Source organism: Hetaerina americana, unplaced genomic scaffold (assembly GCF_022747635.1).
Source record: "Hetaerina americana unplaced genomic scaffold, ioHetAmer1.1.p SCAF_20, whole genome shotgun sequence".
NCBI lineage: Eukaryota > Metazoa > Arthropoda > Insecta > Odonata > Calopterygidae > Hetaerina > Hetaerina americana.
In genome coordinates, this window is record NW_027286764.1 from 569,586 (window position 1) to 583,552 (window position 13,967).

The following is a 13,967-nucleotide window of genomic DNA, read 5'->3' on the forward strand; positions in this document are numbered from 1 at the left end:
CATGGGGCGGGCTCTGCAAGAAGAGCTTAGAGCAAAGGGAATAAAACATGAGACAACGATACCATATAATCCTGAGCAGAATGGGCTAGCTGAAAGGGCAAATCGCGTCATTATAGAGAGGGCTAGATGCATGTTATCCGAGTGCAAGTTACCTAAGAGCTATTGGGTTGAAGCATGTAAAACAGCTGTGTATTTAAAGAATAGAGTACCAGCTAAGGGAATTGGGAATGAATTACCTGAGGAGAGATGGACAGGTCATAAGGTTGACCTTAGTCATTTGAGGGTGTTTGGTTGTATTGCCTATGCTCATGTGGCCAAGGCCATGAGAAAAAAGCTAGATGCCACATCCAAACGGTATTACTTTGTCGGATATTGTGAGGAATCCAAAGGTTATCTCCTGGCGAATCCTGAAAACATTGGACGAGTAACAAAAGCGAGGGATGTAGTGTTTTTTGAGGACAGTTTCAGGGAAGAGCATTTAACTGGGAAAACATTGAGGAATACAATTATTCTGCCTGAACTTTTAGGGGGGGGCGTGTGTTTCACCTCCCAGCCCCAGACAGAGGTCAGCATAAATGATCAGGCTGAAACTAATGAAAACACTAGCACAAGTAGTGAGGGTAATAATGATACCTCAAACATTGAGACTGAAGGAAGTGGTCGTGTCTATTGTGGGCAAAATTCAAGCTCAGGTGATGATAGCCAGAGGGAGGAGAGTATTGATCCGGGAGAAAGTAGGTATCCTGTTAGGAATAGAATACCAAAGGAATTTCCAGATCATGTTTTATTTTGGCATCAATTAATTCAGCCTGTAATCAACCAATGTCTTTGTACTGTGATCCTCAGACTGTTCAAGAAGCTTTGTCTTCAAATGGGGATGAATGGAGGAAGGCCATGCAGGAAGAATGGGAAGCTTTAGCAAGGAAGGGCGTCCTTTCTTTAGCTGATTTGCCTGAAAACAAAAAAGTTGTAAAATGTAAATGGGTTTTCAAGCGAAAGGTGAATGCAGCTGGGGAAATAGAGCGTTTCAAGGCAAGGCTGGTAGCAAAGGGTTATTCCCAGGAGTATGGTATTGATTACCATGAAACATTCTCTCCTGTAGTAAGTTATTCTGCCTTGAGATTGTTGATTGCATTGTCTGTGGAGCTAGATTTAAATATCACTCATCTAGATGTGACTGCAGCCTTCTTGAATGGTGATCTTAAAGAGTCAATTTACATTGAGCAGCCTGAAGGTTTTGTAATTGAAGGGGCGGAGAGTAAGGTGTATTTGCTGCATAAGGCAATATATGGTTTAAAACAAGCATCCAAGGCATGGTATGACAAATGTCGGAGTATTTTTAAAGGTCTTGGTTTCAAGAATTTGACAACAGAATCATGTATTTATGTTAAGGGTATTGGACTTGATATTTGTGTAATAGCTGTATATGTGGATGATTTTTTGGTGTTTTGTAAGAATGGTGACACTGTGAACAAGTTAGTTTCATCATTAAAAAAACATTTTGAGCTGAAAAATCTTGGAGAGGCCAAAAGTATTCTAGGGATGAGGTTAACTAGAACCAGTGAGGGAATTGAACTGGATCAGGAAGAGTACATCAAAAGCATGCTGGTTAAGTTTAACATGCCTGATGCTTGTGCAGCCTCTACACCCATGGAAGTTGGGTTGGATGTAGCTCCTGGAGATCCAGATAAATGTCCTGATGTACCTTATCAAGGATTAATTGGTTGTTTAATGTACGCAATGACCTGTACTAGGCCTGACATTGCTTTTGCTGTTTCAAAATTAAGTAAGTTTAATAATAGCTTTAATATGGAACATTGGAAGTTGGCAAAAAGGGTTTTGAGATATTTAAAGGGCACATCAACGTATCGCCTTGCCTACTCAAAATCTGGTGGGTTCCTTGAGGGCTATGCTGATGCAGATTTTGCCAGTGATAAGATTGATAGACTATCTCGTACAGGGTATGTTTTTAAATTTGCTAAAGGGGCTGTAGCATGGGAAAGTAAAAAACAATCCTGTGTGGCTTTATCCACAACGGAAGCAGAGTATGTCAGCCTAACTGCTTGTACCAAGAAAGCTATTATATTGTGTCGAATCCTGAGGGAAATTTTGAAACAGGATTGCAGAAAAATATTTGGCACAGAATCTGTGTGCATGTGTAATGACAATCAGTCAGCAGTTAAGAATGCCAATTGTGTTGATGTAAAGGAAAGATCTAAGCATATAGATGTAAGGTTCCATTTTGTAAAAACAGCTGTGACAGATGGTAAAGTGTTTGTGAAATTTAAGTCAACACATGAGATGCCTGCAGATATGCTAACTAAAAGTTTATCTAAGAAAAAACATTTTAACTGCATGAAGGATGTGAATGTCTGGGGCAACTAGATTAAGTGAGGGTGTTGTATATGTGTAATCAAGTTGCTGTTGTTTTGTACAAGGTTGGTAACATTGTCTCTTTTGGGCTGGCTTGAGCGATGTTTGTATGTGTTTGCTTTTGTTTTTGTAGAATAAAAGTAGGAAGTCGTTTTTTTTAAACGTCACTTCCGGCCCCACGTTAAGTTGAACATGTCGTCTCAATAATTGCTAAAGATCCTAAATCCTGTTTCGTCACCACGCTGCAAGAAGATCACAACAGTTTCCATGTCTTCGGCAGGTAACTTGACGGTGGCAGCTGGTTGGTTTCCCTATACAGAGTGCTGGACCAGTCTTTACTATTCTATTATAATCTAATATATATTTTTCTGTGTGTATATTTATTTATTATGAGAATTACATGTACATGAAGAAAGTAATAATATATCAAATTTCAAAGTGAAAAGCTGACCACCAGGGGGACTCAAGCCACTAGGCTAAAGATTACGTGTTGTGCGCACATACTGCTTCATCTGAATGGTGCATCTCAAACAGTTGCCCATCATTTTTTTATTTTTACCCTTTTGAATGCACTGACTAAATCTAGCAATAAAGTATAGTGGCCTCTCTCTGAGGGCAACATGTGCTCAGGGGTGAAGATGCTTCTGATCATCACCCCCTTTATCACTGTCATACCACTCCAAGTGACCCAGGTGGAGCTGTGTTCATTCTGGAATCAGCAAAGCAGCTTGATTAAATTGTATTATTGTATTGCCCTCATTCTCGGAAATGTTACTAAGAGAGACCTCTCAATCTACAAAAGTTTCAACAGCAAAAAAGAGTTAATTTAAAGTCATATGTCACACTGTCATGTCTGCAGCATCATTACTTTATTGCAGCAGTGCCATTTGCTTTCAAAATTATCCTTCAGAATGATTTTGAGTCTTTCTAAAAAATATTCTGTAAGACCCTAGGCATTTTACAACTACTTAAACAACTGCTCTGTGCCTTTCTTCCCACAATGGTTTATTATTTCATCATATGCATTTTCCAAAACACGTTGTTCCATTAAACTTTATAGCCAAAAATTTAACTTTGCTGATTTTAAAAATACACTTTTTCCAATCCACATTTTATGATTCAGCCAGTCAGTTTGTTCAATGTTGTTTAAGAATTTCCGTTAACAGGAGATAATTCAAAGTGTGTATAATGTTAGGTTTTCATCAAGGTTTCCTAGATATTCCAGCAGACTATGAAAAACACCAGGTTTAAACACCGGACTTGTTGTGGCCTCTTAAAAATTTGTCCAAAATTTCCATAAAACTCTATGCAAGCAATCATTTTTCAGAGTATTTCCAAATTGTTTTCCCATACCATCTCTTTGAGATACTACACCCTAATCTTGTTTTCTACACTTGAATGAGGCGCAATCGCTCTTCACTCAATTCACTCGTACAACCCTTGCTTAGTTTATAGCCTTGATTTAGTATAGATTTTCCAAGCTCTCATGCATGTTTATTTTAGGACTTATTTCAATGTTTTAATTTTTCACATTCTATGGAACATCATAAACATGATCATCAGCAACATCATCAGTCATGGTTAATTTAGGGGTTAAAGATAGCATATCAATGATCTTTTTGTTTTCTGCATGATTATATTTAAAGGAAACTTAAATTCAACATAGATCATCCTTTGCTGACTGCAAGGCATACGGATGGCCATTAGGGCAGCTCAGGCAGCATCAGTATAGAACTCTGCTTCAAAGCTCATGGTGATCCGCATGTAGCTCACAATTTCGGAGCTGTTGGCCCATGACAAGCCCACATGGAATGCCTGTACAGTCACCAGTGGGCCGGAATAGGATTTGAAAATCAAAGCCTTAGGCTCAAAATTATGGCCTAATCTACAAAAACATCCCGCCCAGCTGAAACCCACTCATCAGATGGTTTGGCCCATTGGCTGGCACAGGCCATCCTGGGACAGGCGAGCCTCAACACCCACACAGAACTACAGTGTGAATGTAGAATTGAAAAATGGTTTATCACAACGTCAGGTGTGACATTGTGTCCAGTTACATGAGGCCAAGAGCTGTATTGGCATTCTATCTGTGTCCATGAAAAACCTAACTTAAATGGTAGACTACCTAATAGTAATTGTTAACATAACCACCAAATCAGTAGTAAAACTGTCTGCATACATTGTGTGAGTTCACTGTGAGTCTATACATGTGCAAAACAAGATTTCATTGTTTTATATATATATATATATATATATATATGCAGCTAAAGTTGTTAAAGTTGTTCTAAGGATCATAAACCAAAGGATAGGGAGTAGGGCAAATGATTACTTAGGGGATGACCAGTTTGTGTTTAGGAAGGGGAGAGGTAAGCATGATGCCTTTGCAGTAATGAGATTTTTAATCGAGAGGAATATAGAACACAACCAGGAGGTATTTGCCTATTTCGTAGATTTCAAAAAAGCATTTCATAGAGTGAATTGGGAAAACCTAATGAGTATATTGCAGAAAATAGGAATAGATTGGAGGGAAGGAGGCTAATCCACAACCTGTACATGTCTCAGACTGCTCAGGTGCGAGTGGGGAACGGGGAGTCCGAATGGCTAGAGTTAGGAAGAGGTGTTAGGCAGGGTTGCCCATTATCACTGTTGCTTTTCAACCTGTATATAGAGGAAATGATTAAAGAGGCATGGGAAGAACTGGAGGTAGAAATGAAAGTGGGCGGAGAATTCTTAAATCAGTTAGGTTTGCTGATGACCAAGCTTTAGTTTGTCAGTCAGACAAGAGGTTGCAAGTATTGCTGAGTGAATTGGAAATTCAGTGTGACAGGTATGGGATGAGAATCAATATTAATAAAACAAAGGCTATGCGATTTTCTAGAAAGAAAAAGGCCAAGCTTAACATTAAAATAGGAGGGCAAAAACTAGAGCGAGTAGAACAGTTTACGTATCTTGGAAGTGTTTTGGACCAACACGGTCAAAGTAGTAGGGACGTAAGGAGAAGAATTGTGCTAGGCAAAGAGGCTTTCACAAGGAGGAGGGAGTTGGAGCCAGGGACGTTGAGTGAGGATATTAAGAAAAGACTCGTGATAACATGCATATTGAGCGTAGCTATATACGGCACGGAAACGTGGCCATTGAAATAGGAGGATAGACGTAGACTGGAGGCTTTTGAAATGTGGGTGTGGAGAAGAATGGAGAAGGTGAAATGGACAGAGAAGAAAACAAATGAGGAAGTACTTGGCATGGTGGGCGAAGAGAGGGGTTTGTTGAGAGAAATCCTATGGAGGCAGGAAAAGTGGATGAAGGGGGTATTGACCGGCAGTGGGATATTGAAGACGGTAATAGAGGGGAGAATGTTAGGCAAACGAGGAAAGGGAATGAACAGGATAGGAATGTTGGATGGGATGAAGGGAGGAAGAAAGTACTCAGAGATGAAGGGGGACCTGATGTATAGTAGGATGTTGTGTTTTGCTAGTAGTCACAAAATATTTATTTAGTAGCTGTGTTCATCCAAAAAACCTATCTTAACCGGTACATTACCTAATAATAATAATAATATAAATGAACATAAACCACAAACACAGTAATCAACTCAAAGGTCGGTTTGGTAGGTGATGGTAGAGTTCACCCAGTACTAAGCCCAACGGCAAGTGAAATTCACACATCAAGGTAGGGGGGCCAGTTCCTTTTCCTGTACCGGTTATCGTTTCCTAGAATGATATGGTACCCGAAAAATCACACAGCTTATATATATATATATATATATATATATATATATATATATATATATATATATATATATATATATTATTAAATATAAAAGTTGAAATCAAAATCATCAACAATGTATTAACCCTTTCTCGATTTATTAGTGGTTTTAATTAGAAGAGACATATATTTCCTGAGTAAACTACAACTAGATATTATAGTGATATGACTTATCTCATAACTATTATTTGTTGGTCATAATGGTTAATTATTCGACATTGTATTATATTTGTAATGGGTGAAGTTGAGGAATTTGAATTAATTTTATATAATTATCAACTATGATTACTAGACATGCTGCATGTGCTTCTGTGCTAGCTGCTACACAAGCACTTACACCATAAACTCACATTTTCAATCATGATTCAATTCAATTCAATATTGATCATAACAAAGCTTTGCAAACCACCAGCATTCATGTTTTATTTCATTTATGGAATTTTACTGCAAATCAAGAAAGAGACAAGAAAAGAGGTACCTGCGGATAAAATGTCATTCTGTGGTGATTCATCAACATATAAATCAGGGAATCTAATTTACAATGCCTCTTTGGTCTCCTCAAACCTGCTCATTTTTGATGAAATCTGAGTGGAATTTGCATACTACCCATAATTGTTTAGCTCAGTTTACACTATTTTTCCTTTATTTATTTAGAAAGGCTAACATTCAATCCACCCAAGCAAATTTGGGCTCTTGGTCAAATTGGTTCTTGGATAAGGCATCCATTAGCCAGTCGTCAGTTTTCTTTCCCTTCTCAATGTTCCCCTCTGGCACAGGCTTGTTCTTCTGGTCACCCATGACAAGCCTCCCTGCCTGACCCACGGGCAGCTTAGTGGCCGGATACACACGAGAGGGGCTGCCCACGGCCAAGACCTTCCCACTTCGGGGCAGTTTGGACCGCATGTCTTGCTTCTTCTTCCTCTTTGCTATGTAGCTATCAAGGTACAGCTCATGGCCTGGCGTTGGAAAAAAGGAAAGCTTTAAGGCCCTTGAATCCTGCAGCCAACTATATGTGACTCTGAAATCAAGGCATCAAGAACTAGGATGTTTAGATCATATTTTGGGGCTTAATTTCAAAATGCAAAGGTACCAATTCGGTTGTGGAAATATTAGTCCATCAGTTCCAGAAATATAATTAAGTTTTAAACTTGAAATTTGACAACTACTTATAGCAATAATCTACAAGCACAGTATTGCAAGAAATCCATTAAATAGGATCTAAGGGCATAGAAATGTGAGAAAAGCTCTATCTTAGAATGTAAGCGTGTGGAGGGAGTTCTTATTCTGCCCTCATGTGGCCTTAAAGAGGGGAGACCCAGAGAGTGGTCTCACATTCCTCCCATTCCATCACCCCCTTCTTCCCAATGTGACCAGGATTAGACAATGCAAGGGATCAGGAGTGGCTAAACCTTAGCCACACAAATTTGAAGCGTCTCCAAGGCCTTGAGGAAGCACTGTTGTGCAGAGTTGACCCTGAAAAGGGCACAAAATAGGGACCACCACAATTCCAAATCAAGACCAACCAAGTGAAGAGAAGAGGCAAGGGTCAGGAGGTACCCCTCAGATTGGTGACAACTGAGGAACTGAAAGGTCCTCTGAAATGTAGGCCACCAAATGAAAGCAATCATCCCTCCTCAAGGACTAAAAGAAGAGGAGAGGAGAAGACAAATGCTGTAGCCGATGCCCATTCCCCCCTGCCACATCCTCCCCCTTCTCCTTGCCCCCAATCAATGTGAACCACATGGTATGAAGGACAATGTGTCAACAGAGGGGGTCAAATTGTAGGAGGGTATTTATCTACATGAGTATGATAAGCAGGGTTATGGATTCCATGGACAGTATTTTTGTTGTCTCAGGCATAACTTTATGGAATTTGCATAACATATTGAAATGAAATAATTGACTTTGTAATTCCACACACTTTATTTCAAAAACACTACCCAGGTTTCGAGGTTGAACGTTATCATCAGGTGGTCCTCATAGAAGCAACCTTGCTTATATACCTTCTGATCAAAGGAGGGGGGTTTGGTGAGAGAGGGAGGGAGGGTGGAGGAGTAAAAAGGTTACAATGTAGCTCGGAAGAAAAGAGAATTACATTTTTGACTTAGAAGAGTGGTAGGTCTAGGAGTGGGGAGTGGGAGGGATACAAAATTTCGTCGGCAAGTTCATCTTTCCAACGGACACATTTCAGAATTTCTAACTGCTCCAAAGCATCGAGCCTTTGACCTTTTTCTTCAAAATGAATAATTTTTGTCACAAAGTCACTGTTGTGGTCACTTTCGATGAGGTGCTTTGCAAAGAGGGATGTTATGTTCTTATTTTTTACACATGTTTGGTGTTCTTTAATTCTTTCTTTAAATTTCCGTCCTGTTTGCCCAATATACTTGGTGCTACATTCTGAGCACTTTAACTCATACACTCCACTCCTCTCGTTTTCGGGGACTTTGTCTTTAGTGTGAGAGATCAGGTTCTCAAGGCATGAACCACTGTAAAATGCACATTTAATTTTTTCTTCAGGAAAACTTTTAATTACTTTTTGAGAAATAGTCCCAAGATATAGTATTCTTTGCCACTTGGCAGTGGGATCTTTTACATGTTCGGGGTTGTAAATGTGGCTTAAGGCTATTTTTGTAAGTTGATTCCGGTAAATTTTATTTATTAGATCTTCTGAATAACCATTGTTTACTGCTAACGTTTTAATTACATTAAGTTCCTTATTTACATTGAATTTTGACGTAGGGATAGTGGTTAAACGGTGGATCATTGCATGAAATGCCGAAAGCTTTTGGGTGAAGCAATGCCTTGAAGAGGAATTAATTAATTGGTCCGTATGCATTTCCTTCCTAAAAATGGAATACTGTAACCTGTCTTTGTCTTTACAAATGGATAGGTTGAGGAAATTCAGGGAACCTTTTTCCTATTTTTCACACGTGAATTGTACATTAGTATTGATAGAACGTACATTAGAATTGATAGAATGTAAAAGGTAGAGTGCATTTCTTAAAAGAGCCTAAGCACCACCTCTGCCAAATAATCATACATTTGGGTACACAACCACCTAAAGATAAATTATCTTAATAGATTCAAATTGCCTTTGGTCAGAAAATGGTAACTTCTGAAGCCAAGGATCTAGGAGGATAGGCTGAAAACTAATGCGTTCATGCTCGTAGAGGGCAAATGAAATGACCTTCAAAACTACGCCAGGTGGCATGTAGAAGAAACATTCTCCATCAATAGGCATGTGCAGATTTGAGGTCATCTTGTTCATCCAGTGTATTTCGAGAAGTTGAAGCCTAGATATGTGTTTTAGTGCTTTGTCAACGCGAATTAAACAGCGAGCTGGCATCGAATTTTTAACTGCGAAAAAATGACTCCTAATGAGATTCATCGTCGGTTAAAGGTTGTTTATGATGAATATGCTGTTGATAGGTCAACTTTAAATCGATGGATAATGAAATTTTATGTTTGTAAACCTGGAAAAACCATAATTGTAGTTAAAACACGCAGCGGACGTCCGATCACTGCCACAGACGAAAAACATCGCAAACACGTCGATGGTTTGATTCAAAATTACCGACAAATCACCCAAAAGCATATCGTAAACCGTATTGGAATATCCAAGGAACGTGTCGACTTCATTGTTGAACAATTGGGATGACCTTCTTTTGAGTATTGGGATGGGGGATGAGTCATGGGCCCATCATTATAACCCATAAGAGAAATGGCAGCGTTCTGATTATCTGCATCCGCCTTCTCAGGCGAAAAAGTTCAAAATACAACCATCCGCAAAAAAAACCTTATTGTGACTGTTTAGTCTGAATCTAGACTGTTTGAAAGGGGTGGGAACAAGGGCCAGCCCATGGCTTAAATTGGGTTATTGGAAATATGTACCATTAGAAATTAAATAATTTTGGGAAATACACGTCTTTGGTAATAAGCAGAGTTCACTAATAACTGGCATTGGGATGGATTTCCGGAGGAGGATGTCCTCAGCGAGGTTCACAGCTTCGATGGGCGGCATGCGGTAGGTGAAAAGGTTGCGTTCATTGAAGGAAACAAGTATGCACCTTTTCATTAGTTTTTTGACAAGGTGCAAGGAATTCACTCCACTATATTCCGTGGAAAATTTGAAAACCTCCCTGAACAGTTCACTGAGTCTTTCTGCCAGCATGTGGTCGGGAGCTGACATATTGGATATTAATGATCAGATCGGAATCCCATTTATATGAACTCTTGGGAGCCCGAAAAACCGTAACCGTGTAAGGGGATTCATTTGCACCAGTTTGAGCATTTCACAACTTTCAAATGACGTACCATTGGATTTAATTACTTTCTAAATTTCTTGTTGAAACTTGGGGGTTGGGTATCCAACGAAGTACTTCAATATTATTGTCTCTAATGAAGTCTTCGCATTTTGCGATGTACTAGTAAGTATTTCTATCTAAGACAACCACCGCTTTATCTGCTTTTTGGATGATCTAGTTTTTAGCTGTCACTGAATGTATAATGGACTTCAAGGCCTCATACTTTGTAGAATACTTTTTCTTTTTTACTTCCGGTAGTGAGATTTCAAGGGGCTCCTGGGAAACAACTTGTTTAACCGCGATGCTTTCTATCTGAAGGGCAACTTCAAGGTCAACCGCTAGGTTTTTTATGTCTTTAGATAAATAGGAATTTTAGGTGCATACTTTAGGCCCTTTTATTGCAAAGAAATTTCACTATTAGAAAAGGAATGTCAGGAAGATTAACAATTCGAGGTCCAAAGTTATAGTCACATTTAAGCTCGTAGTAGTAGTAGTTTTTAGGGGAGGCGACCGACAGCTGAGGTAATTTGCGCCATAGGGGATGGACAGGAAAGGATGAAGGGTGGAGAGAAACCCGGCGTCGGCATTAGCCTACTCTTTACGAAAGGCGCCAAGGGGTCCGCAGTTTAACGTCCCATCCGACGGACGGCGTACTTACTCAAAGTGCCCTCCACAAAGCACATCAAGTAGGGATCGAGATACTTCTGAAAAATATTCAACACCGCCGGGATTTGAACCCGCGCCCTCTTTAAGCTCGTTGATTTTAAATTGGACTCCTTATTTTTCCTTAGTAGCTGTAGCTTACGGTTGATTTTCGCTCTTTATTGATAGGAAATCTCACTGCATTTCTAGCAGACATCTTTATCGAAGTATAACCACTCGTCCAATGACGTTCATGAGATAATTCCACGTACAACAGTAGTAAATAATGGGATATAGCATTTCTTGTAACGTACCATTCGTGACACACTCTTTTTGGCCAGGCTTTCTTGGCTACTCGTACAGCGAATTTTCCAGGCGAGGATTGGGTTTTCTTAAACTGAAGGTTGATGAATTTCAGGAAAATTCCAAGGGAGATGCAGCGACTGTTGAAGGAGATATCCACTCACGCATTGCTGTATTTGATGGCGTCTTTTGCAGAGGCTTGCCTTAACTGCGTTATTGGCGCACTTGATTAAATTTGTTGTATTCGGCGTAACTTTATGGCATTTGCATAACATAATGAAATGAAATTATCACCTGCTATTATCCTGGAAAAGAAGGTTTCATCCTCTTCAGCTCTAACAAACAATACCTGACAGACTTGAATTCGATGTTGCTTCTGGTCTGCTGTCATCAGGCGGGGCACCAAATTAGCGGCGAATCGATGCGTCCTCAATTGTTCAGTCAAGAGTGCATAGCATTAATCTATCAAAATACCACATTTCTGCAAGTGCCCTGACCGTCAAACGTCGATTTGCACGAACGAGATCGGTCACTTTCTCAATGTGGAGGTCATCAATCGACGCTGACGGTCTTCTGGAATGCTCATCTTCTTCCACTGATTTCTACCCCTTTTTGAAGTAGATAAACCACTCATAATACGCGTTACATTTCATAGGAACCTCACAATAAGCCTTAGTAATCAGCTCGAAAGTTTCCGCGAAGGATATGCAAAGTTTCACGCAGAATCTCACGGAATAACGCTGCTCCTTCAAAGAGCTCATTTCCGCGGATCCGATATTTCACCGCATTCCACGAAAACCCTTTAATATAAACGGCGATAACTAATCAACAAAACAAGCAGCAATGTGATTTAAGACGGTTAGCTTAGAAAGTGGATTTAAACTTAACCAACTGAAGGTGCGCCATTAAAAACGTTCAGAATGTTAAAAAGAGACGTTTCAGGCGTGATATGGTGGAATATCATGATTAATTAAAAATAGCAATTTTCCACAAAAATAAAATTTAATGCGACCGGTTTCAATGTTACTACATCATCATCAGGTGATAGTTAAACCTCAGAGTCCAGTATATATATGATTAAAGGCAAGTAAGGGGAGGGTGGAGGAAAAGAGGGGAAGAGGGGGGAAGGTGGAAGGCAGAATGGGTGACTATGTGAGTGGGGTGGGGGGAAGAGGGTTGGGGAAGACAAGGTGCAAAGACCCTAGGAGTCCGGAGAGCGCGTCGTGGCCGAATGGAGGTTCCCTCCATTCGGCCACGACGCGCTCTCCGGACTCCTAGGGTCTTTGCACCTTGTCTTCCCCCTCCATTCGGCCACGACGCGCTCTCCGGACTCCTAGGGTCTTTGCACCTTGTCTTCCCCAACCCTCTTCCCCCCACCCCACTCACATAGTCACCCATTCTGCCTTCCACCTTCCCCCCTCTTCCCCTCTTTTCCTCCACCCTCCCCTTACTTGCCTTTAATCATATATATACTGGACTCTGAGGTTTAACTATCACCTGATGATGATGTAGTAACATTGAAACCGGTCGCATTAAATTTTATTTTTGTGGAAAATTGCTATTTTTAATTAGTTCAGAATGTTTTTATATAGTACGCCTCTACTAATGTAATGTTTAATGTGGGTAATGTTTAACTCACTTAGAAGCGTTGCATCCCAAATTACTGCTTTAGCCATTATTCAAATCTACATACCAACAAGATATCACAGGGAGGAAGCTATAGACATGGTGTGTAATCAATTAGAGGAAATGATGGCGGAAGGAAACATTTGATAGTGACGGGGGATTGGAACGCGGTGGTAGGCAATGGCTAATACGGGAATCTGACCAAATTGGATGAAAAATGACAAGCCTTGGCACACCATATGAGGATGGTCACATTACGATTACACCAACATCACCATGGCAAGTAAAATGATTAACTAGCATGCACTAAGACACCACATGCTTACTCCCTCTACAATTATTTACATCCACTGCACCAATGTGTATTTTGATGGTAAGAACATTAATGCCAAACATGACCACCACTTACCAGTGTTCAAGCCAATGGGTGTGACATTGTAATCACTCAGAGTTGGGTCCAATGGTTGGAGGGTCAGAAGAACACGACTGACACCTGCGCCAGTGTGTCGGATCATGTGCTCAACCAAATCTGCACCCAGGAGTTCTTCATGCTCCTCCATGCGGATAGGGATAATCTTGTTCACAAACTATGAAGAGAAAGATGATATTGTTACAGAAAAATGATTTTACAGTATGGTAAGAATAGACTTTTATTTTCCAAATGAGCTATTGATAATGTTAGGTACATTATTGCCAATTCTAGCTTGCTTTCCACCACCCTCATTGTGCAGTCTGACTCTCAGAGAGGTTCAAAAAAACTCTACTATCTCTTCAGTCTACTCCCAAAATTTTCCTCAACTTAGTAAAATTGGTCCAGTCAAAAAACTTTGATATATACACAGACCAAATAAAATGATCCTCTGTTCCTGTATTATGTCCCTTTTTACCAATACATACTCATTGCTGCCCACACTATCCTTCCCCTTCTAAGGCATCCCTGCATACATAATT

The 13,967-nt window shown here is 40.0% G+C and overlaps 1 protein-coding gene across 1 annotated transcript in view; it reads right to left on the bottom strand.

Moving 5' to 3' along the window:
* Window positions 1–6,755: 6,755 nt before the first annotated feature.
* LOC139688559 (putative ammonium transporter 2) overlaps window positions 6,756–13,967 on the bottom strand; it is a 52,127-nt gene continuing 44,915 nt past the window's right edge. Inside the window, exons 13-14 of the mRNA XM_071586112.1 lie at window positions 13,426–13,603; window positions 6,756–7,097 (exon numbers count right to left, since the gene is read on the bottom strand). Coding sequence (XP_071442213.1) covers window positions 6,808–7,097; window positions 13,426–13,603 — 468 coding nt within the window. The 3' untranslated portion in view covers window positions 6,756–6,807. The remainder of the gene's footprint in view (window positions 7,098–13,425; window positions 13,604–13,967) is intronic.